The sequence below is a fragment of the Cavia porcellus genome, unplaced genomic scaffold, assembly GCF_034190915.1.
Source record: "Cavia porcellus strain 051 isolate PalLab524CR breed Dunkin Hartley unplaced genomic scaffold, mCavPor4.1 scaffold_26, whole genome shotgun sequence".
Lineage (NCBI taxonomy): Eukaryota > Metazoa > Chordata > Mammalia > Rodentia > Caviidae > Cavia > Cavia porcellus.
In genome coordinates, this window is record NW_026947509.1 from 19,033,494 (window position 1) to 19,054,997 (window position 21,504).

The following is a 21,504-nucleotide window of genomic DNA, read 5'->3' on the forward strand; positions in this document are numbered from 1 at the left end:
GCTTTGATATTGCAAACAAGAGATAATTGCATACGATTGATTTTCTCCTCCAATTTACTTAGTTCCTTTATTTAGCAAATATATATTTAATATGTACTTGGCATTGTTTTGAGTGCCACAGGAGATTTGGTGGTAAATAAGACAGAATATTTTTACCCTCTAGAGGTTTTTTGGTTGTTGTTTTTTACAGGGACTTGAAGGTTTTTTACAGGTTTTGAAGGAAGGTTGAAATGAACTTTTTCAATCATCTTTTAAATCACAGATCCCATTAAAAACACTTTTTTTGCACAGCTGTTTACCATATTCCTTCTTCCCCCATGAAACAGAATCAGAAGCTTTCTAGAACAATACTTGCTCTTTTTAGATATAAAGAGCTTTAAAACCTGCCTGATTAAGACTTCGATGAAGAGTAGAAAAAATCCTAAATAAGCAATATAAAAAGAGAAAGATTTAGGCAAGATTTTAGTAAACTCATAGGAAGTTTGTCTGCTTGCAAGTTTATCGCAGCCTAAAACACGCAAGGTTGACACTACCTGCACTCATGTATGGCCCTGTACTCTTCTTTGCTTCAGTCAGTTTCAAACGTTGAAAATGTTCATGCATACAAACAGCAGGATTTTGATCAGCCTTCTGGTCTTGTGAACTTTGATTAGAATCTCCCATATAGAACAGCCTAAGGTGTTCCAAGGCTACTCTTTCAGGTGACATCTCAGAACTTTTCTAAACTCCTCTCATAAGCCATTTCCAAAGGCTCTTGAACCACTATAGTCACAGCTATAGTCACAGCAATGAACCCACTCCTGGTACCAAATGCTGTCTTGGTTACTTTTCTCTCATTGTTGAGACAAAATATCTGATGCCCAAAATTAGGAAAGGAAAAGTTTATTTAGCTTATATTTTTGGAGGTTTCAGTCCATACTCAGCTTGCCCCAAGGCAGGGGGGCATGGATAAAGGGAAACCATTCATGGTGGTCACAAGCAACAAGAGCAAAAGGGCAAAAAGGGAAAGGCACATCTCTTTCACTCCCCTATATTATATGCCAGTACCCACCCCTGGGTAGGTGCAGCACTCACACCACCAATCCCAGCAATAGACAATGAACCAATCACAAATTCTGGACTCAGCTGCCTCCATGAGTACATGAGGCTTGGGGGGCCACCTGGGCACAAACCATAACAGAGAGAAATTATGGGAATAATACCTTTCATAGTAGCATCCAAAAAAATGAAATACTTAGGAGTCAGTCTTTTTCATTTTTATCGGTACCGGGGATCGAACTCACGACCGCCTGCTTGCAAGGCAGGTGCTTACGCCGCTGAGCTAAATCCCCAGCCCCCCTTAGGAGTCAATCTAATAAAGGATGCAAAAAATCTATACACTGAAAACTATAATACTCTTTTAAAAAAGAGTTTTAAGAGAGTAGCAGAAAATGGAGATATTCCTTATTCTAACCATGTGGTTGACAGGAAGAATCATGTTTACCACCATGCACTAAACTAAAGTCAAAATGGATCAGTGATCTAAATAGTAAAATAGAAACACTAAATCTTCTGGAAGACAATTTAGGTAGAAATCTTGAAGATATAAAGGTAGGCAAAGAGTTTATGAACAAAACACAAACTGCCTTGGAAATACTTCAAAGAATCAACAACTGGGATCTCATCTTACTAAAAAGTTTTTGCATATCAAAAGAAATCACCACAGAGTGAAAAGAAAATCCATAGAATGGGAAAAATTTAGCCAAATATCTCTCAAACAAAAGACATATCTAGAACATATAAAGAATTGAAAAACATCAGACCCCTCAAATTCAAAGACCCAATCAAAAAATGGGCTTCTAAGATAAATATACACTTCTTAGATGAAGAAATACCAATGGCAAATAAATACATGAAAAAATGTTCACCATCACTGATCATTTGATAAATGTAAATTAAAACAACACTGAGATTCCATCTCACTCCAGAAAGAATGACTGACATCCAGAAAGCACCTAACATGTTGGCAGGGCTGTGGAGAAAGAAGAAACACTTTTCTGCTGTTGGTGGAAGTACAGACTGGTACAACCACTGTGGAAATCAGCGTGGAGAGTCCTTAAAAAACTAGGATTGGCAATCCCATTCAATCCAGCTACCCAGAATTGAAAGTATCATGCCACAGCAATATATGTATGCCCATACTAATAGCAGCATAATTTGTAATAGCTAATATTGGAAACAACACCAATGTCCACCAACCATGGAATGGAAAAAAAAGATGTGGTATTTTTTATACAATGGATTATTACTCAGCTATTAAGAAGGATAAATGTGAGGCTTTTAATGGTAAATGGATGCAACTTGAGACCATATGTATAAGTGAAATAAATCAAACTCACATGTGTAAATATCATATTGTCTCCCTAGTATAAAAAACAAAAAATTGAAATAGTAATAAGATCCAGAATGTACAAAAGATATTGTGAAAATGAAAGGGAAAGAAAGTGCTCAAAAGGAAAGAACAACTGGGATGGGGAAAGGAGAAAAGAAAGGAAAAGATTATATGCAAATAGGCATACATATATATGTGTGTGTATGTATATATATACAAGAGATAACTATACTACTAATCTCTATTCATTAAAAGAAGTTTGTGCTACTTTTTTGAAATTCTGTATTATTTGTTTTTTGGTTTTGTTTTTAAAATTAAAAAAATAAATTCAACCTTATTTCCTTTGCAGTCATAACTAGCCATTTTTCCATTCAAAATTCAAGACTTATAAGTATGATTATAACACATATGAATATTAACCATTATTTCAAAAGGCTGAATTTTGTTGGCCTACTCAGGGGCCCAAGGGAAATTTCTGTAGGTGGGGTCCAAAGGTTAAGGAACATACATGTGTGAGACATCAGCAACCACAGTAGGGAGCAGGAAGCACAGCACAGAGCCAGAGTGCAAAAGTACAAAAGAGTTGCCTGCATCCTTATTGTATAATTCTTATACAAGTTGTTTATGGCCCTTGCTATTCCTGGCAGCATCATCAGTCAACTTTTCCGGTCAGATACTATTCCTAGTGGTCAACCACTGCAATGCCTGGTCAAGGAACCTGCTAAGTCTTTTCCTGGTGAGAGGAGGGACTTATGACCTGAACCATGATATCCTACATGATCAGCTTTTTGGCCACTCTTCCATATGTCTCACCACAGGTTGGCATTCCATAAGGTGCCCTATCTGTCACTATTGAGTTGCCCAAGCTGGCAGCCAGAGTCAACCCCCTCAAGATGGCCCAACTGTCCATGTACAGATGAAGATGACCTTCTTCATGCATTACAAGCAATCACACTGCCTGCAACTCTTCCCATTGGCTTGAACTTCCTGTTCCAGTTTTAAACCAGAGTACTTCCATCTGGGCTGGACAGCAACTGCTGTCCATTGCAAGGCTGGGTCATGGCTAGACCCATCAGTATATGCAGCATCCACCCAAGGTCCCTCTTTCCTTTTTGTACAGAGATTAGAGTTATGCCCTGCAGCCTATCTTCCTAGACAGGTTCTAGAACAATGTACATCAGAAGTCCCCAAACCACTGGTAGTTCAGCTGCCAACAGGCTAGCCAAAAGAGAGACCCACTGTTGGAAGTATGCTCCCCAACATGCGTGAGTGGAAGCCTGTGCCATTCCACTCTTGGGATGGGCTGTTCACGTTCATACCCACCTCTCTATTTGTCTTATGATTCCTCACAGGCATGCAAAGCAGTGTTTAGCATTTCTGATTCTCTATCAGGGAATGCTGGCTCTTAGCTCCCTTCCACAACTGTGACTGAAACCCAACAGGGTATTCTGTGTCCCCTGTTTTGGCCAAATCCATCGTCATCCACACTGGCAGGATAAATGGCAGGTTGGAGTCAATGACTCACAGGGCTTGCACCTATGCAAGAGCCCTCTTTGAGTCCTGAAAAGCAGCTTCGCAGAAGCAGAAGCAGTAGCAGACAGCAGCTTCTGTTGCTTCTGTGCAGCCCCATGTTGCGCCCCTTTTGGTCATCTGATAAAAAGGCAGAGCAGGGTAGCTAGGTGCAGTACATTCACCAAAAATCTAGGAAGCCCACATGTGCCTGTAATTTGTGTACTGTCATGGCTCTGGTCTTACCCAACTATATAGCACCCAAGAATTTGGCAGATAAGCCAGTCCCCTGGGCCTTGTCTTTGTCCATGGCTTACCCCAGCTTCTTTTAGACTGTACGTGGAAGCTTTTAAATCTGCAAGGAAATCAGGGATTAACAATATTATCAACATAAAGCAGTGACCCAAAGTGTGGCCAAGTGGCCAGGTCCCGAATCACCAGGTCACGACAAAGTTGGGCTATGTAATAGCCTTGGGCACCATTTGGATGATGCACTGTCTGCCCTCCCAGGTGAAGGCTAATTGGTCCTGACTGCCAGTGTCAGATGAGACTTTACAGTCATTCACCATGAATCCTCTGGCTTCTGCACGTGCCATACTGAAGGACTCTGTGTAAGGAGTATCTCCCCTGATTTTTCCAATTTCAAGACAGTCTGTCCCATCCTCTCATGGCCCCTAGGTAGCTAGTACTGCTTCACACATACAACCCATGTGGCCTGTGGGAGAGCCAGTGATATGTGGTGTGGAATGCCTCAGACTATAGTTTTTCTCAAGTGAATTCACAACTGGAATTCTCCCTCCACAGTGTCTAGCAGTGTCAGTGTCTGCCCCCAGAACATTTTCAGCAACTGAGTAAACATAATCATACAGGTATGGGGACAAGTAGCTGATACCCAGTCACCTAGGTCTCCCTGAATGTGATATAATGACCTTCATACCCTTCTATACGTGCAGCAGGTCCTGTAAAATGGTCTGCCTTGCTGTGTATGTGTTAACTCAGCGCTGACATCCACCAATTCTCGTACATGCTGTACATTTTTTGGGGGGGGCAGTAAATAGTCAATTCCATATGTGACCTCCAATCTCCTGGGAACCCCAAGACCCAGGCACCTTGGCCTGCCTCCTAATCCAGATAAAAGGAGGCCAGTGTCACTTTCTCCTGCTGTACTGGGGCTTCTTTGGCCTCTGGCCTTGGCCCATCAGGCAGTATTCACAGAGTCAGCAGCACACCCAAAGGCTGCCCGTCGAACTTATCTGTTGTTCTGCCAGCAGCCAGCAGGTCTGTCCAGATCTAACACTGACTGACCTTCAGGGTCCCACACCCTGTCCTTGGGAGGATGGCCCCACTCACCTGGGGCCCCTTTTTTTTCTCCTTTGCCAGTAGTTTTTACAGATCTTGCCTTACCCTGGGGCTTTACTTTCACACTGCCAGTCTGGCCAAGGCATCCATAGCATAGTGGACTGGACAATCTGTAAAGGAGGCTGGAAGAGCCGCCACTGAGCTGGACGTGCCAGCCAGCCTGCTCATCAGGACTATGTCCTTCATGCATGCCATCAGGAGTTCCTCATTTGCCCTATAGAACTGCAGTACAAACATCATTGTTCACACGCCCATTTCATGTAGCACAGTTACAAGCTGTGATAGTGACGGGCTCCAACAGGTCATCTGGACTCTCCCAAACCAGGTAAACCGATGTCATCAACCAGTTCATTATAGTGTGATACCTGCTTATGGGACTGTCCTCCGCACATCCTGCAGAACCTGTCTCATAGAGGGATGTGGGTTATGTTGGTTACTTGGGACATCTCTATTGCTGTAGCTGCCACACAGGCACCATTTCACCTACCTTGTGCTTTGTTTTGCCAGCTCCTGTGACTCACGGCTGAATAGGTTGTGTACACTACGTGCCGGTAGAAGTAGGTGGTACTCCCAGTTTCTCTCCCTGGGCTAGGGGTTCCTCTACCTCCACTCTGACAAATAGCATGCAAAACCAGGAGATTTACCCAGGGGTTTTCTGAGACATGAGGATTTATGCTTTTTGGAGACAGTTTTGGAGGAGGCAGCACTTGCTACACCTTGTGACATGAGCTCCACAGCAGCCAGCCAATGCCCAAGGCTCTCCTCTATCTGTTGCAGCTGTTCTACTTGCCAGACAAGGCCATCCACCTCTCGATTTATGCAGAAGAGAGTGAAAAACAGCCAAGCCATCAACCCCGACACTTCATGGTGAGGAGAAAGAATCTGTCCATCTCCGACTTCTAAGGCTTGTAAAGACATCCCTGGGCTCCACACAGACTGTTTCTCAGTCCTCCTAAGCCTTCCAAGCTGCCGAGGGGGTCACTACAAGCAGCCTTCCCGGGGGCTCTCCCTTGCCTTTGGGCCTTTTCCACAGTTGCCATAGGACCACTCACCTCAACGTCCTGCCAACTATGCCAGTTCTCAGCCTACTCAGAGGGCCCAAGAGAGATGTTCACAGGGGAGGTTCCAGGGTTGAAGAATGCCCACGTGTAAGACAACAGTAACAACAGCAGGGAGAGCATGGAGGACAGTAGAGAGCCAGAGCACAAGAGTGCAAGAGAGCTGCCTGTATCTTTACTGTAGAATTCTCATATGGGTCGTTATCTCACGTTTACATTCTCACATGGTGCTATAACCAGCACATATGTGTTTACCTGTGCTGTCATAGTTACATAACTGTATCCCACTCTATGCCCACACTAGACAAGCAGGATCACATCGTCAGGTGTCCTGAGTCGCTCCTGAGCTTTAAGTAGTTTGAGTGGTCCCCTACACATATACATCACAAAGTACCATGTAAAAGATTTTATTGAATTTTCATTTCTCTGCTTTTGGAAAATCACAGGTTTCTAAAATGTTTTTCCCCATATATTACATTATGGTATATTTTCCCTATTATAAGTTAAAGTGGCACAAATTTAAATACTTTCCTCATCAAGTTCTTATCACATTTAGAAAAATTGGAAAAAAGTCTTTGCTCCTAAAAGAACTGTATAGCATTACTCACAATAGTCTAAATACAGAAACAATGCAAGAGTCCAACAAAGATGGCCTGTGGTATGTCAATGCCATGGGACATTACTGAGCCTTTGAAAAAGGTCATCTTGCCGTTCTGTGAAACATGGGCAAAAAAACATGGTCAGCTGTGGAAGGTCAGACAAACGTGGCATAGACAGGCAGACACCATTTGATCCTACTTCAGATGTGGAATCCGAAAAGTTCAATTCATAGAAGCAGAATAAAATACTCTTTGTACTAAATTTTTAATCTACCACTCACTTTTCCAAATCTTGATCTAGAATTGCCAGATTTTAAAAAATCCAGTTAAATCTTGTATCCAGGTAGCAGAATGCCCAGTGAAATTCGAATTTCAGATAAATGGGATCTTTCTTTCTTAGTATATGTTCTAGATATTGCATGGCCCATACAGATATTAAAACACAAACAAACAACAAAACCCAGACAAACATAATCAACTATTCACTCTCTGTCTGAAATCCAGGTGTAACTGGGATCCTTGTTCACGTGCTCAACCTGGCATTCCTAACTGGGGCTAGTTAACTGACAGTTGCTTACTGATTCCTGTCCTGAGGCAGGTAGGTGTAGGCGTTCGAGGACGGTAAACTAGAAGATCGCTCCAAGCTCTCAGGACTCCAGTCTGGCTTCCCGGAGAAAAATCCCCTAGAGAAGGACAAAGGCCGCAGATTCCACTTAGCGCACAGCCCGGTTCGTGCTGCCTGAGACGCGCTGACCTACAGCGGCCAGCGTCTCCCCTGCCCAGACGGATTCCAGCGGCCTGAGCAGGACCGGACCCCGAGCTTTCGCAGGCGCTCCCGGCTCCGCAGCCACGCGCCCCAGCCTCTCCTCCCGCCCCCGGCCGGCCGCGCGCAGGCCCGGCCACAGCCCCGTGGGCATCTCCAGCTCTCGCCCGCCGGCACGCGCGCTCTGGACCGGTCGGCACTCGGGCTGCGATCTCCACCCAGCGGTGCAGGCGGTGAGGTCGCTCGGACCCGCAGGCAGGGGAAGCGGCCTGGGCTCGGAGAGGTTCGGGCCGGGCGCTCCGCGGCCGGGTCCCAGAGCGTGCTCTGCTCCCGCCACTTGGCCACCGAGCCCGCGCGGCCCCGGCGTCGGCCGCGGCTGCCCGCGTCCCAGGCGATCCCGCCCGCCGGCCGGGACCAGCGGCCGCCCCACCCCCGTACGGCGTGAGCGTCGGCTGCGCGCGTGCGGACCGGGTGGCTGGACCGAGGGCGGCGCGGGGAGTCCCGGAGGGTGGCGCCGGCCTCTGCTCGGGGCTCGCGGGGAACACCAGGGTCGCCCGGCGCCCACCGTGTCCGCCTCGCTCCGCGCGCGCGCCTGAGGCCGTCCCGAACCGCACCGGAGACAAAGGCGGCGGGGTCGCGCGCGGCGGCGCCGGGCGGAGGCGGGGATCCCGGCCTGGCCCGGTTCCGGTCGGGCGGGCTGGCTGACTGCGGCCTAACCGCGGCCGGGTCCTCGCTGCTTCCCGCGCTTTAGACTTGATTTCTCGCCTCTGTTGGAGCCCGGCCTTCCGGAGGCATTCGTCCCAGGAGGAAGAAAGGCGTCCCGCGCTCCCCGAGGGCTGCCCGGGGTGAGGGGGTGCCCGGCCGGGGCGTTGGCACCCACCCGGGGTGGGGTGCGCATCACGCGAGGGGGAGACCCGCCGCTCTGACTGTCTCTGCTTTCCGCGTCTCAGCGCCGCGCGCTGGCTGCACAGTGTGTACGTGTGTGTGTGTGTGTGTGTGTGTGTGTGTGTGTGTGTGTGTGTGTGTGTGTGTTTTGGGGGGGGGAGTGTGTGTGGGAACGCGCGGAGAGGCTCTCTGGCGGAGGTGAAACGGACCTTTCCATTCCCTGTCAGGTCCCATCTTCCCCAGGAGTTTCTCCTTTCTTTCCCACTGCAGTTTCTAAGGTCCTTTCTCGGTGTAGGGAAAAGAAAGTTCCACCCGGAAGGCACGATCAGAGCTCTGGGAGTCGTGCCTGTCAGCGCTGTGATTACCTTATTTCTAAACTTTCTGGGAGACCTGGAAAGCTGTAGTGTAACCCCTTTTCTCCGGAGGTAAAAGCCTTGGAGGGGCGCCAGTTCTCACAGGCCAGTGCACCTCAGGGCTGGGCCTTGGGCTTCTCCACTGGACCTACAGCTTGCTTGACCTGCTCTTTACTTGGCGCCCTCTGTTAGGTGGCCTCCCTCCAGGTTGAGAGCCCAACCCCTAAGGGAAGCACTCATTTCTGTGGATGGCAGGAACTGCCTGGGTGACATCAGGTGCCAGTCCATGCTTCCAGCTCCTGGCCTGGCCCAAGGATAATGCTTCTTGTCATCTTGGGCCAGGCACTTTGGGAGGCTGAGGCTGCAGGATCGCAAGTTCAAGCCCAACCTGGGCAATTTAGCAACTTAGCAAGAATGTACACCAAAATAAAAAATAAAAGACAGGACTGGGGATGTTGCTCAGTTTGAAGGCTGTCAATGCCTAATGCTGTCAAAAAAGAAGGGAAAAACATACCTCCAACTCCCCCGGCTTTGATGAAATCTCTGTAGCGTCCTACACCTTCCCCATGTGGTGTACCAACTTCTCCCTCTCCTACCTGGGGAAGTCAGTGTTTTAAAAGGCATTAAAAAGACATAGGGTTATAAGTTATACTGAAACAAAGTTATCAAACATAGTATTGCCATGTCTCAAATTTGCAAGTGATTTGTGCTTCTTTGTGAATACTTAATTACGAAATTCATTGCGGAAGCTGAGAACTCCTGCAGTTTCCAGATGGAGCGGGCTGTATGTTTTGTTGTATTTGCAGCAGCTGAACTGTGAGTTGAAGGTATCTGTGACTTGGTGGATTAAAGGTACCAGTTTGTTGTCCATATTTATAATCTGTTAGAGATGGGCAGAAATAAAGATGTATGTGGAAAAACACGAACTTACAACCCCCTAACTTCATCTGTGGACATTGTGTGGTTGAGTGTTGCAAGTTGCAGTCCTGCGTACAGAGCTTTGCTTTTTAAGCTCTTGCTGGCCACGGCATATTACAGCTGTCAGTGTCTTCTTTTGCTCAGATTCAGTTTCTTAGTGATAAAGGCTTAGGACCAGAAACTGTTTAATTGTTGCTTCTGTAGGTAATATGCTGGAGGATATCCCTGTGAGAGTGGGTGTGTGTCATAGGTGGACATGTCACATGTGGACATGTGTCAAATATGGAGACATGTCATATATAGCACATTCTCTCCCCTCGTGGGTGTGACTTACCCTTCCTAAGTGGATCCTATTACTAGTGTCAGGCAAAAAAAAACAAAACAAAACAAAACAAAACAAAAAAGTTACTTGCTACATATCCCACACATTCAGATGATTTTTAAGGCATTACTTTTGTGATGGCTGAGTCTGAGGAGGCTCTTGATTGTTTTTATGAAGTTAGCATACTAAAGGTTTGTCAGTAAAGCTTGATAAGGAAGCTACAAAAAAACCAAATGCTCTTTAAAAACGATGCAAAATTATTAGAAAAATTCATTTTAAAATCAAATTTAGCAATCTATAAAAGGATAATCATGGCCAACTTGGATTTATGCCAGGAATGTAAACTTTGTCTAACATTAGACAATAAATGGAATTGAACCTTGTATACTAAAGTAGAAAAATATTTGATAAAACAACACTGATTCATGATGAAAATTCTTTGCAAGCTGACACATTGAGAGAAATTAAATAATATTCAAGATAACAGACGGTATGTTATTTCCCTGCAAAGAAATCTATAGGATCTGTGCAATCACAATCAAAATCCCAGATATTTTTTCAAAGATACAAGTTGATAAGTTGATTGTAGAATTTATTTAGAAACTGAAGGTAATCAAAGAACAGAATTTGGGTTCTGAAGTTACTACAGCAGTATTTAGTTAGTATGTGTTACAGCAAGGTTAGACAGATCATGGGGATAAATAGGGAATACATAGATAAGCTTGGATAGGTGTAGCCTTTTTTTAACCCAGTAGCAGAGATTGAGTTGAGGATTGGACTTGTTATTGTCTAGTAAGTCTCCCTTCTCTTTCTTATTTTTTTAAGATTCCACATATTAGGAAGATCATGCAATACTTGCCTTTCTGAATCTTATTTATTTTAATCAATATGATATCAGATCTGTTTTCCTATAAATGACAAAAAATTCCATTCTTTATGGCTGAATCTATCTATCTATGTATCTATCTATGTATATATCTCCTTTATATGTTCACTTTCTTTTACCATTCAGTCGTTGATGAGCATCTAGGTCCTTTTTTGGTTGTTACAGGTTGTGTTGCATTAACAGGAGTATTCAGGTATCCCTATAATATGCTGACTTTAATTCGTTAGGGCGTGTTCTAAGAAGTGGTGTAGTTGGATCAAATGGTAGCTCTGTTTTTAGTTTGGAAATCAGTCTTGCAGGTCAGTTACTGGAGTTGAGCATATACACCTCCTGTTATTCCATTTCTAGTCATCAATGGTAAGGTGTATATGTGTGTGCCAAAAGACATGTGAAATGACTATTCTGAGCAGTGTGATTTGTAACAGTCCCTAGCTGGAAACCACTGTTCCGTGCATTGATATGCGCGGAAATGCAAATGCATCTGCAGATTGTCTATATGAGTTGAATACTCTGTAGTGATGAGGGTGAACAAATTATTGCCTCATACAACTGTGTGGATGAGTCTCATAAACAGAAAACTGGGCAGAAAGAAGGCAGAGATAAAACACAAGTGCTATGTAATTCCATTTAGATGGAGTTCAAAACCCAGCAAACTAATAGTTTGGGGATAGGAATAAGGCTAGTGGTCACTTTCAATGGATTTAGTAACGAGGGAAAGACATGAGGGCTCACTAAGGCATTCAGCTTTTTATCTCAGTGATAAATACTTGGCTGTGTCCACTTCTTGAAAGCCTCACATTTGTAAAGATACACTTTAATAAACATTTTACTTAAAATATAATAAACCATTTTTAGTTCATCTAGGTGCCTTTTCTGTGAAGTGTAAAATGTGCTGGGCATGATTATGGGTGACTACAGAGGTTTAAAGTAGGCTGAAAATTTTCAGGAGAAAAAACCTAGTATCAGATCAGTAGCTTTATTGATTTAGAGGCTTATGAACTTCTTTTCTTTGGTGTTCAATAGTTCATATAAAAAGGCCTAGAGTTGTGCTTGATTATGATAAGATTGATATCAGTGTGATAAGAAAGCTGAAAATAACTAAGGGATGATTATTGAGTACAGAATTTTGCTTTCAAATAGTATTTTTTCCAGTTACATTTTAAAATTGGTAATGATTGAATTACAGAGCAGTCTGTTTTACATAGATCCCTTCAGTTGGGGACTTTCCTCCTATGAGCCGTGAACTGGGAAGGGGACAGGGGAGACCTGTAAAGTTCCTATTGTATCCACCAAGTCACCACAAATATAATGGCTAAGCACAAAGAACGACTCTCCATTTCTGTGTGTTTCATATCTGTGGACTCAATTAAGTGCAAATTAAAAATATTTGAAAGAAATTATGGCCGTACTAAACATTTATAGACCTTTTTCTTGTCATCCTCTAGGCAATGGAGTATAGCAATGATTTAGGTAGCATTTACATTGTATTAAATCTTATAAATAATCTAGAGATTCAAAGGATACAGGAGAGTGTGTGTAGGCTATGTGCAAATACTTGAGCATTTTATACGAGGGACTTGAGCATGCACAGGCTTGGTGTCCTTTGGAACCCTAGAACCAATCCTCATGGGACAAAGGGACAACTGTATTACCTTGCTTTGCTGGTCAGAAGTCCGCAGTGCATCAGTAGGGCCCCTTGCATAACTCTGGAGGACCTCAGGGAGAATCTCCTTGTTTGTTGCCTTCTCTACCTTCTTGATGGTTCTCTTATTCCTTTGTTTCTGACTCCTTCCTCCATCTTCAAAGCAGTCTTCTGTCTGTCTTTGACCTTCCTGCCTCCCTCTCGTGAGGGAACTTTGTGATTACCTTGGCCCCACCTGGGTATATAATGTTCCTGTGGAAAGATATTTAATCGTATCTGAAAAATTCTTTTTGCCGTGGAAGATAACAAAGTCACATGTTCCAGAAATTAGGACATAGACATCTCTAGGAGAACACTCATTGTGGAATCTTACAAATAAGCTCTTTCTATTTTGTTTCACAAATAGCAGTGTGTGCTTAGCAGGAGTTCTTTGACAAGTGTTGGATGAAGAATTGGGTCTAAACTCTAATTCTTTGGCTACTATGTCTCTCATGAAAAAGATTGTGACAAAGGGGGACAAAAGAAAAAAAAAGATCCTGAAGTTCACCCTTAACTGCACACATCCTGTGAAAGATGAAATGTGGGTGCTGCCAATTTTGAGCAGTTTCTCCAGGAGACAATGTGAACCGCACAACTGGAATCTTGGTGGACGGGTGATCGCAGCAGAAGTAGCAAGAGCAAGATCACGTGATTTCCGGCCTTTTCCCGAGAGATATTGGAAGAAGAATAGAATAACCTATGTGATTAGCCATACATAGGATCTACCAGCAGAAAGAGTTTGAACAGTGTTGCTTTCAGATAAGCCAGGACAAAGAAGAGAAGGAAGTAATAATGAAAATCCAGGGGCCAGGGAAAGAAAATTCCTTAGACTCAAATACTTTTATGAGTATTTTTTAAAAATTAAGTTTATTTGTAGATTTTAGATATACATAATGATCACATTCAACATTAAGAATTTGTGCCTATTCATGATACATCTTGATTCTGATGAGTTCATGAATAAAACTTGGGAACCTCCTCTCCAAAAAAGAAAAAAGAACTGGGTTTAGGAGTTCATTAGTTGGAGTACATGGTTTCCGAAAGAGAAGCGATAGTCTTGCCTTACCCTCACTGGAGTTTGGGGTTCATTTCTGGATTCTTATATGCAAAGAGAAAACTAACTTACCTACCTATATTAAAGAGACGACTAATGGATGGTAAGAGGTCTGGAACCTAGCTACTAGGAAATGATTGAAGAAGTCATGGATAGAATTATCTGTAAACATGTGAAGGATAATCATTGGAAAGATTAATATAGTCTTTCAGTGTACTTACTAAGAGCAATACCACTAGAGCAACAGTAAGCGTTTCAGTGCTTCCTGTGACTGTTTTCTCTTTTAATCCTTGTGAAGTTACTTAATCCTCAGCAACCCTCTGATGGTTATCCCCATTTTAAAGATAAGGAAATTGAGGCACAGTGAGGTTATGCCACTTGTTTTGGGCCACTCTGGTGGAAAGTGGCAATGCTGGGATGCAAACTTGAACATTTTGATTCTTGAACTGTCCTCTGGTACAGTGTTCTCGGTTTCAGGAAATATAATGGGACAAGTGACAGGAATTTTTTAAAAATAGAAGGACAGATATGGACTCTTTGAGGAATAAGCATGATGGCAGTCATTACTGCTGAGGAACAGAGTTTCTCTACTGGAAATGGCCAAGTAGATTATTGCAAGAGGAATGCCTGTACTGGCAGAGATTAACCATATGGCAGGAAGGTACCCACTGGCTTTGAAATTCTAACTTGGGAACATAATTTTTCACATATATATATATATATGTATATATATATATATATATATACAATTATACATATCTCATATACATTTAAAACGTATGCGTATACACATAAGCGAATACTGATGTAGGTTTAAAATATACATCACATCGTGTGCATTCATATACATTTAAATGTATATTTAAAACGGGTATAAACATTTGTATACATTTAAATGTATATTTAAAATTGGTATAAATGTTTTTAAATGCATTTTAATCATGTACAAAATTATACACAGATAGAAGTCAAAGGCAGGGATACACTCAGAAACACCACATTAGATGATATTTGTGATGGTGTGAATGTGATAGAGTGCATTTACACAAACTGAGATGGCTGCTGTGTCCCTCATGGGGTGTAGCATGTGACTGTGTGTGTGTGTGTGTGTGTGTGTGTGTGTGTGTGTGTGTTAGGGGACCTCCTTTTTGACATTTCATATATTAAAGACCCACTTGAGCAGGTATACAACTTGTGGCCCTGGGTTTGATCGCAGCCCCAGGAGGGAGAGACAATCTATTGTGAAATGTAATTTTCCAAATAATTTTCTGGGTTTTTAAAAATTGTTAATTATTGAGAATACATCTGATGAAGTAGGTTGTCCTGGCTGCCTGCTTTTAAGGTGCCATTACTGCTCCTTCCATGAAGAGGTTTTCTGTCACTGAATCTGGGCTGGCCTTCGGTTTGCACTTGAGAAGGAAGCCTGGCCTTATTCTTTGTACCCTGTGGCTTTGTGCTGTGAGGAAGCTCAGTCCTTTCTGCTGGAGGATGTGCGACCCATGGGAACATGGAGCACCAAATGCCAGCAGTGTGTGATCCCCGCCAGCCCCTGTCGAGCTGGGGGTTAACTCTGGTCACATGAGTGACCCCAGCAGTGGCCTCAGTAGAGCCACCCTGTCTGCCCTTGTACAGGATCCTGAGAAAGAATAAATCTTTGTTTGTGGAAGCTACTACCTGTTGGGATGATTGATTAAGCAGTGGTGCGTAACTGACTCACAATTTTGCCAGAGTTGGAAGTAGGGAGTACGTATTTTGAGATAATCTGTAATGAGACTTTTGGCCCACTCTGCAGACTTCTTCCAAGCACTCTCCTAAGTGCCCAGGTTGGTGAAGCAGTCTTAAGTGTTTCCATATGGAGTAAGGTAGGTGGAGGTATATGCCTGTCATAAAGTATTGGGAGACAACTGTGATATAGGCAGACACTATGAGTGGCCATGAGAAAATCATGTTATTTATATCCCATGGCTTCTGTTCCATGAAATTGGACCCTGGAAAAGAGCAGAAGACTTATACCACTTTTGCCAGATGTGCTAGACTCTTTCCCGACTACTTTCTTCAAAGCTGTTGTCATTTCAGTGGGCCTGTGCTCCTTTTGCTTTTACTATGGAGTATATAGTTATAGTCTATTTGTATCAGGGCTTCGGAGCAGAAAAATTGAAAATGGAAGTATTGGAATCTATTTGTTGCATGAAGCAGAATTAAAATAATTTTGAAATGATACTGGAAATTGCTGGGAGAGAGCATCTTACAGCAGCTATGTTTCTGTGCTTTTCAGGTTTGGAACAGTGTGCTATACTATCCTCTATTCTCCCACAATAAAGGAACAGAATTTCTGCCTGTGAGAGAGTGGGAGCTGGGGACTTTGGTTCTAATCTTTGGTTCATTTCCTGTATCCTTCAGCAGATCCTTTCTTCTCCCTAAGCAGGATTCTGATTTCTGAAGAGCAGCTAAAAAGTTAGCTGTCTTGCGAGGATCTAAGAGATGGCATTTTCAAAAGCACATGAAGTGTGAAAGTGCAAAGTAAACAGCGTAGAAAAAGTTGTTAGCTGAGTTCTTGACATTTTATGACTAAAATTTTACCCTGTGGGCCTCTTGAGTTCTATGATTTCCACATAGATATTCTTTGAAATAACCAACCTTGAGGCTTTTACACCCTAAACAGAGAATCCTCCTCTATCCTCAGTCTGACTTTCCTATTATCCCAAGGAAACTTCTGCTGTGAGTTCTTCCCAATACGTGATATTAAATGCCTTAAGTTTTTTAGTCTCATCAATAACATTAAGCTTTGATCCCTGTGATCTTCCACCTGACTCCTAGACCCATTTGATGCCACATACAGCTTATATCCCCTCATCCACGTGGCCAGGTTCTAGTGCTTCACTTCCCACTGAGGCCTCTAGACTAGCACAGCATCAAGGGCTTCTTAGGGAAGCTTCCCTCAAGTGGTTACATGCCCAGTAGTTCCTCCTTGTCTCAGGTTTTACTTTTTGTGGTTATACTTACCTGTGCTCAGCCATGCTTTGAAAATATTAAATGTAAAATTCCAGAAATAAATGATTCCTAAGTTAAGCTGTGCACTATGCTGAGTAGTGTGATATAGTCCTGTACTGCCGAGCTCCTCTTGCCTGGTCCAGTACATCCACACCGCACATGCTTCCCACCCAGAAAGCACTCAGCACCTGTCTCAGTTATTAGATGGACTGTCACAGGACCCCAGTGCTTATGTTGTGTGACCCTTATTTTTCTTAATAGGAGCCCTAAAGTGCAATAGTGATCTTGGCAATTCAGATACACTAAAGAGAAGCCACAAAATATTTTCTTACGCTGAAAATTTGAAAATTCTTAATCAGGAAAGAAAAGGAATAATATGTTGAGTTTGCTAAAATTTGTGGTGAGAACACATCTTCTATAATGTAATAATTTCATAATGATATCTGCGCTAAAGAAGAACATGCTTGTTTAGAGAACAAGAAATAGAAACTTGGGAATTTTTAAAGAGTTTTTGGGAAACTTTAAGGGCTTGGACATTTAAAACCCTGTAGATATATTTCTGAATACACAAGATTCCTTTTCCTTGATACTGTGGAGTATTTGTCTTTCTGTTGGCTCAGCTGTTTCTGGTAGTGTGACCCCATAACGTTCATCACCTGTGCCTACCTCCCTTGCTCTACCTGCACCACCTATGAAATGCCCCTTCCCTACCAGTAGTGGCCTGGAGCCTCTACAGAGCTGTACTTCGCTGATTCATGTTTCTGCCTGAATGCAGCAAGAGAACCCTCAACTGGTTTGCAATGGCAGCACTTAGCAGTGTGCCTGGAATCTCCCTGGAATCTTCCTTGGCTTTACCTGGCTGTTGTAAAACAAAATGAGGTACCATGTGAATCTGGGGCAGTAAACTATGGTGTATCAGAAATGCTTGCAGGGGCTTAAAATTTTGCTCTTTTTTGGCATCCTAATAGCATGTATTTAAGCAATGCAACAAAATCCATAAAAGGAATTTAGTTAACTCTGTTAGAGTTTTGTGATCAGTTTGTTTAGTGATCAGTTAGTTTGCAGAATGTTAGGACCCAACTTTCCATTACCTACTTCTCTGTTACTTAGAACATAGATGTGGCTGTCATGACAGAGATCAGGACTATTGAAGGTGTAAACAACTTTTCATGGGCAGTCCAGATAGACATGGTCCAGGGTAATTTTTGGTGGGGGTGGTTCATGGAGTTAGGGACTGAGGTGCTGTCCATCTTGTTTTTCAAGTGGCTTTCACTTCTTGGTCCAAAGTGTCTGTCCCATCTTTGATCCAGAAAGGGAGGACTACAGCCTCACATCCCTACACACACTTCCCTTTGGCTAGAACTATTCAAAGGTCCACACTCAGCTAGAGTGTAGTGTTGAACTCACCATCCATGTGAGTGATAAAAGCTCATTTGCTGTATAGGAGCAGAGACTATTAGGAAAGAGGGTACTAACAGTGTTGCCACAACTACCTGGGGTTGTATCATTAACTGCCCTTTAGAAAGTATAGATGTATGTGTATGTTTATAACAGCACAATTTGTGACAGCCATATTTTGGAAACAACCCAAATCCCTATCAACTGTGGAATGGAAAAAAAGATGTAGTATTTTTATACAATTGAGTGTTACTTAGCTATAAAGAAGGATAAACTTCAGGCTTTTATAGGTAAATGGATGAAACTTGAGACCATACTCATAAATGAAATAAATCAGAATTGCTTGTGTAGACATTGTATGGTCTCCCTAGTGTAAAAAAAACTGAAAGAGTAAACATGATCCAAAATGTAAAATAGATATTGTGACAATGAAAGGAAAGAAAGTGTTCAAAAGGAAAGAACAACTGGAATAGGGAAAAGGAGAAAAGAAAGAGAAAGGTTTATATGTATATATAGTATACACACAATATGTGTATGTATATATATATATATATATATATTCACAAGATAGATAACTATACTGCTAATCTCTGTTGCTCCTCAAAAGGAAGAGTTTGTGTTTTCGTTGTTTGATTGTTTGATCATCTTTTTCATGTGTGGATCTGAGCACCTACTTTGAAGATAATTTGTACTATATTAACTAGTATTAATTTCTAGTATTTTGTTTTGAAATTATGTATTATTTTTATCCTTTTTAAATAAAAAATATAGACATGTGGAAGGCAGGGCTGTTTTATTGGTACCTTATGATTTATATCTGTGGGATAGTATTTAAAGAGAATGGGGTTATAAGAACTTGGAGGTTATCTGTGTTTTTCTTCATGCTATTGAGGCTATCTGTTACTCACAGAGTACCTTGATAACCTTTTTTGCTACATTCCAGGCACACTGCTAGGTGCTGGCATTGTCTATTGATGCTTTTGTTGATCCATGCTGACAGAAATTATGAATCAGCAAAGTACAGCTCTGCTGGAGGCTCCAGGCCTCACTGCTGCAGCTCTGGGATTCCAACTGTCTCTTGGCCTAGGTGCTTAGTGTGACAGCTCGGTTACAGCTCTGAGCCACTTTGGTCATCTAAGGATCCCCATCAAACACTACATGTCGCTGCCTCTTGTCACTAGATGCTGCTGACACCAGTCAGGGCCACTTGCCTCTACTGGTTACTGCCACTGCCAGATGCTCCCAGTCTCCAGCTCTGGTGATTTTTGTGGATTTGTGCCACAGGTTTCTGAAACTCTTAAGTGCAAGCAGCCAGTAGTTTTTATAGCCCTCTGTCTGTCTGTCTGTCTTGATTGCTTTACTGGGGATAAACCCCAGTGCCTTTGCATTGATCTGCATTGTCAGCCTTTTTCTATTTGAGACAGAGACTTTACAAGTCATTGAATTTCCCAGGCTGGCTCAAACTTGGCAGCCATCCAGTGTATTAGGATTTTTGGCCTGTGCCACCACAGTCAGCTATGAAACTCATTTTTAAAGAGACTCACTCTACCCACGCTATCCAGGATAATAATCTCAGGTAGTTTTATAGGATCTTCCAAGCACACACAACCAAAAGTAAATAAATAAATAAACGAGCAGATTTATAGTTCCACCAGAGCAAGGGTTTATTTAGACAAGGCGTGTACTGCAGCACAGGGAATCAATACTAGCAGAAACCCTCCTAGACCAAACCAGTGTTTAAATACAACACATTTGTGATTGGCCCAGGTTCAAGCCTGCTAAGTGGTCTAGATTTGAGTCTGCTGATTGGTGCACATTCAATCTTTCCATGGCCCCAGCAGACACAGTAGATGCTTGGAGCTGCTGTGGACCTCTAGGACACTCCCAGTGCAGCTGTCAATCAAAGCCTGCCTCCTCCTGGCTATGCAAGAGAAAGAGAAAAGTGTGGTTTCTAATTTACCTTGCTGAGAGTGAGTGGGAAATCACGGTCCCTCTCACTAATAGTCCATTCTGCGGAGGGGATGGAAAGGAAGAGAGAACGCTGATGTGTAATATGATAGGAGGCTGTGGACACTTGGAAGAGAAGAGTCAACTACTTGAGTAGTGTGTGAGTGTGTGTGTGTGTGTGTGTGTGTGTGTGTGTGTATGTGGGGGGCATATGTTGGAGTGGGGGGGGAGGGACAGAGTTATAGTATAGAAGCTATTTTAATGCAGAGAAATATTTAAAACATATTTCTAATACTAATCATATTTCTAACTGTTCAAAGATGAGACAGGGAGACACACCCTGTTCCTATAGTTAGAAAGCTACAAACTTGATGAGCTTTGACACTCCAGGTGCCAACTGTACGATTAGCAGGGAAGAAAGATTTGTCTTTCTTCTGAGTCTCAGAGAGTGATCACTGCAGGGATGCCTCTGCCTGGTCTTAGACAGTGATGCATTCTTCCTCTATGTTGTACGATAGTAACCTTATTTAGTTGCTGTTTCTGTAGGAGTGAATTCTGCCCAGCAATTAATGACAAAAACATTTGTAACCAACTGTAGGGTATTATGTTATCTGCCTTTTGTACTTCCTTTTGGAAACATTTATAAAAGTGGAAAACTCCAGTCACTGCTGATGATTTGGAACTGAGATTCCCGTCAGCCTGCTAGCATAATAAAGCTGTCTTCTAAAGTCCCTTGGGTACCATGTCTGCATTTGGTTTAGTCCTGAATTCCACATCAGTAGGGCAGAGGAAGATTGATTGGGGTTATGTCTATGTGGTCCTAGGTAGTAAAGCATCCCTGGGGGGATGAAGTAACTGCAGCAAAGAGGTTCTGTTTGATGTCCTGCCTCATATTTTGTTTCTGTTTCTCTTGCTAGAAACTCACTGTGACATTGGGAACTGTCGTGCCAAGGTGCCATGCTGCCCCGATGGGAACTGTCTCTTTACCTGCTTGCATCACTGGGCTTCCACTTCTATTCTTTTTATGAAGTCTACAGAGTCTCCAGAGGTAAGGCGCCACCCTTTCCTCACCCATCAAAAAGCAAGTGAGGCGTGAATGCCAGTGCCATAGTTTATGCCTGTTGAACTTTGTGCGTTCAGAGGCTGGCCATTTGGCAGTTGAAGGTGCTGAAGCAAACCTGCTGTTGGGATGGAGTGCAGCCTGGCTGGAACAGGGGTCACACACGACTTAAGACTCGGAAGAGCAATGTGTACCAGGCTCCTCTCTTCTTGCACTGCTTCAGGCTGCCTTCACAAGAGTGATTCTCCTTTGCTGTAGCCTTTTGCCAAGCTGCCTGACCATGGACTGTAATTGTGAGTGAAAACAAACCTCTCCGCCTTTGGGTTGCAGTGTTATTGTGTCTCAGTCAT

General features: G+C 43.0%; 2 protein-coding genes across 12 annotated transcripts in view; one reads left to right on the forward strand and one right to left on the reverse strand.

Moving 5' to 3' along the window:
• Positions 1-6,688: 6,688 nt before the first annotated feature.
• LOC134473357 (collagen, type I, alpha 1a-like) lies at positions 6,689-8,557 on the reverse strand. The gene is made up of 3 exons (XM_063237506.1): positions 8,377-8,557; positions 7,475-8,332; positions 6,689-7,010 (listed from the first exon to the last, which is right to left on the reverse strand). The coding sequence occupies exons 1-3, from the start codon at positions 8,555-8,557 to the stop codon at positions 6,961-6,963; spliced, it is 1,089 nt and encodes a 362-aa protein (XP_063093576.1). The 3' UTR covers positions 6,689-6,960.
• Hhat (hedgehog acyltransferase) overlaps positions 7,765-21,504 on the forward strand; it is a 365,298-nt gene continuing 351,558 nt past the window's right edge. For 5 of the 11 annotated variants that reach the window (XR_010043338.1, XR_010043346.1, XR_010043342.1 and 2 more), the window contains exons 1-2: positions 8,126-8,504; positions 21,012-21,142. Coding sequence is in view for 2 of the 11 variants with exons in the window: in XM_003474275.5 (XP_003474323.1) it covers positions 21,052-21,142 (91 nt within the window). In the remaining 9 variants the exon portion in view is untranslated. Of the gene's footprint in view, positions 7,893-7,969; positions 8,094-8,125; positions 8,634-21,011; positions 21,143-21,504 lie in introns of those variants that run through there. The other 6 variants (XR_010043340.1, XR_010043343.1, XR_010043341.1 and 3 more) reach the window with 6 other exon arrangements.

What these genes read in the sequence shown, in the direction of transcription:
- LOC134473357 (XM_063237506.1), bottom strand. Translation starts at nt 8,557, where the DNA reads ATGCGCACCCCACCCCGGGTGGGTGCCAACGCCCCGGCCGGGCACCCC. An exon ending in GCAGCGAGGACCCGGCCGCG is followed by an intron (nt 8,333 to 8,376) that starts GTTAGGCCGCAG and finishes GAACCGGGCCAG; the next exon opens with GCCGGGATCCCCGCCTCCGC. An exon ending in CTGCCTCAGGACAGGAATCA is followed by an intron (nt 7,011 to 7,474) that starts GTAAGCAACTGT and finishes CATGTTTCACAG; the next exon opens with AACGGCAAGATGACCTTTTT.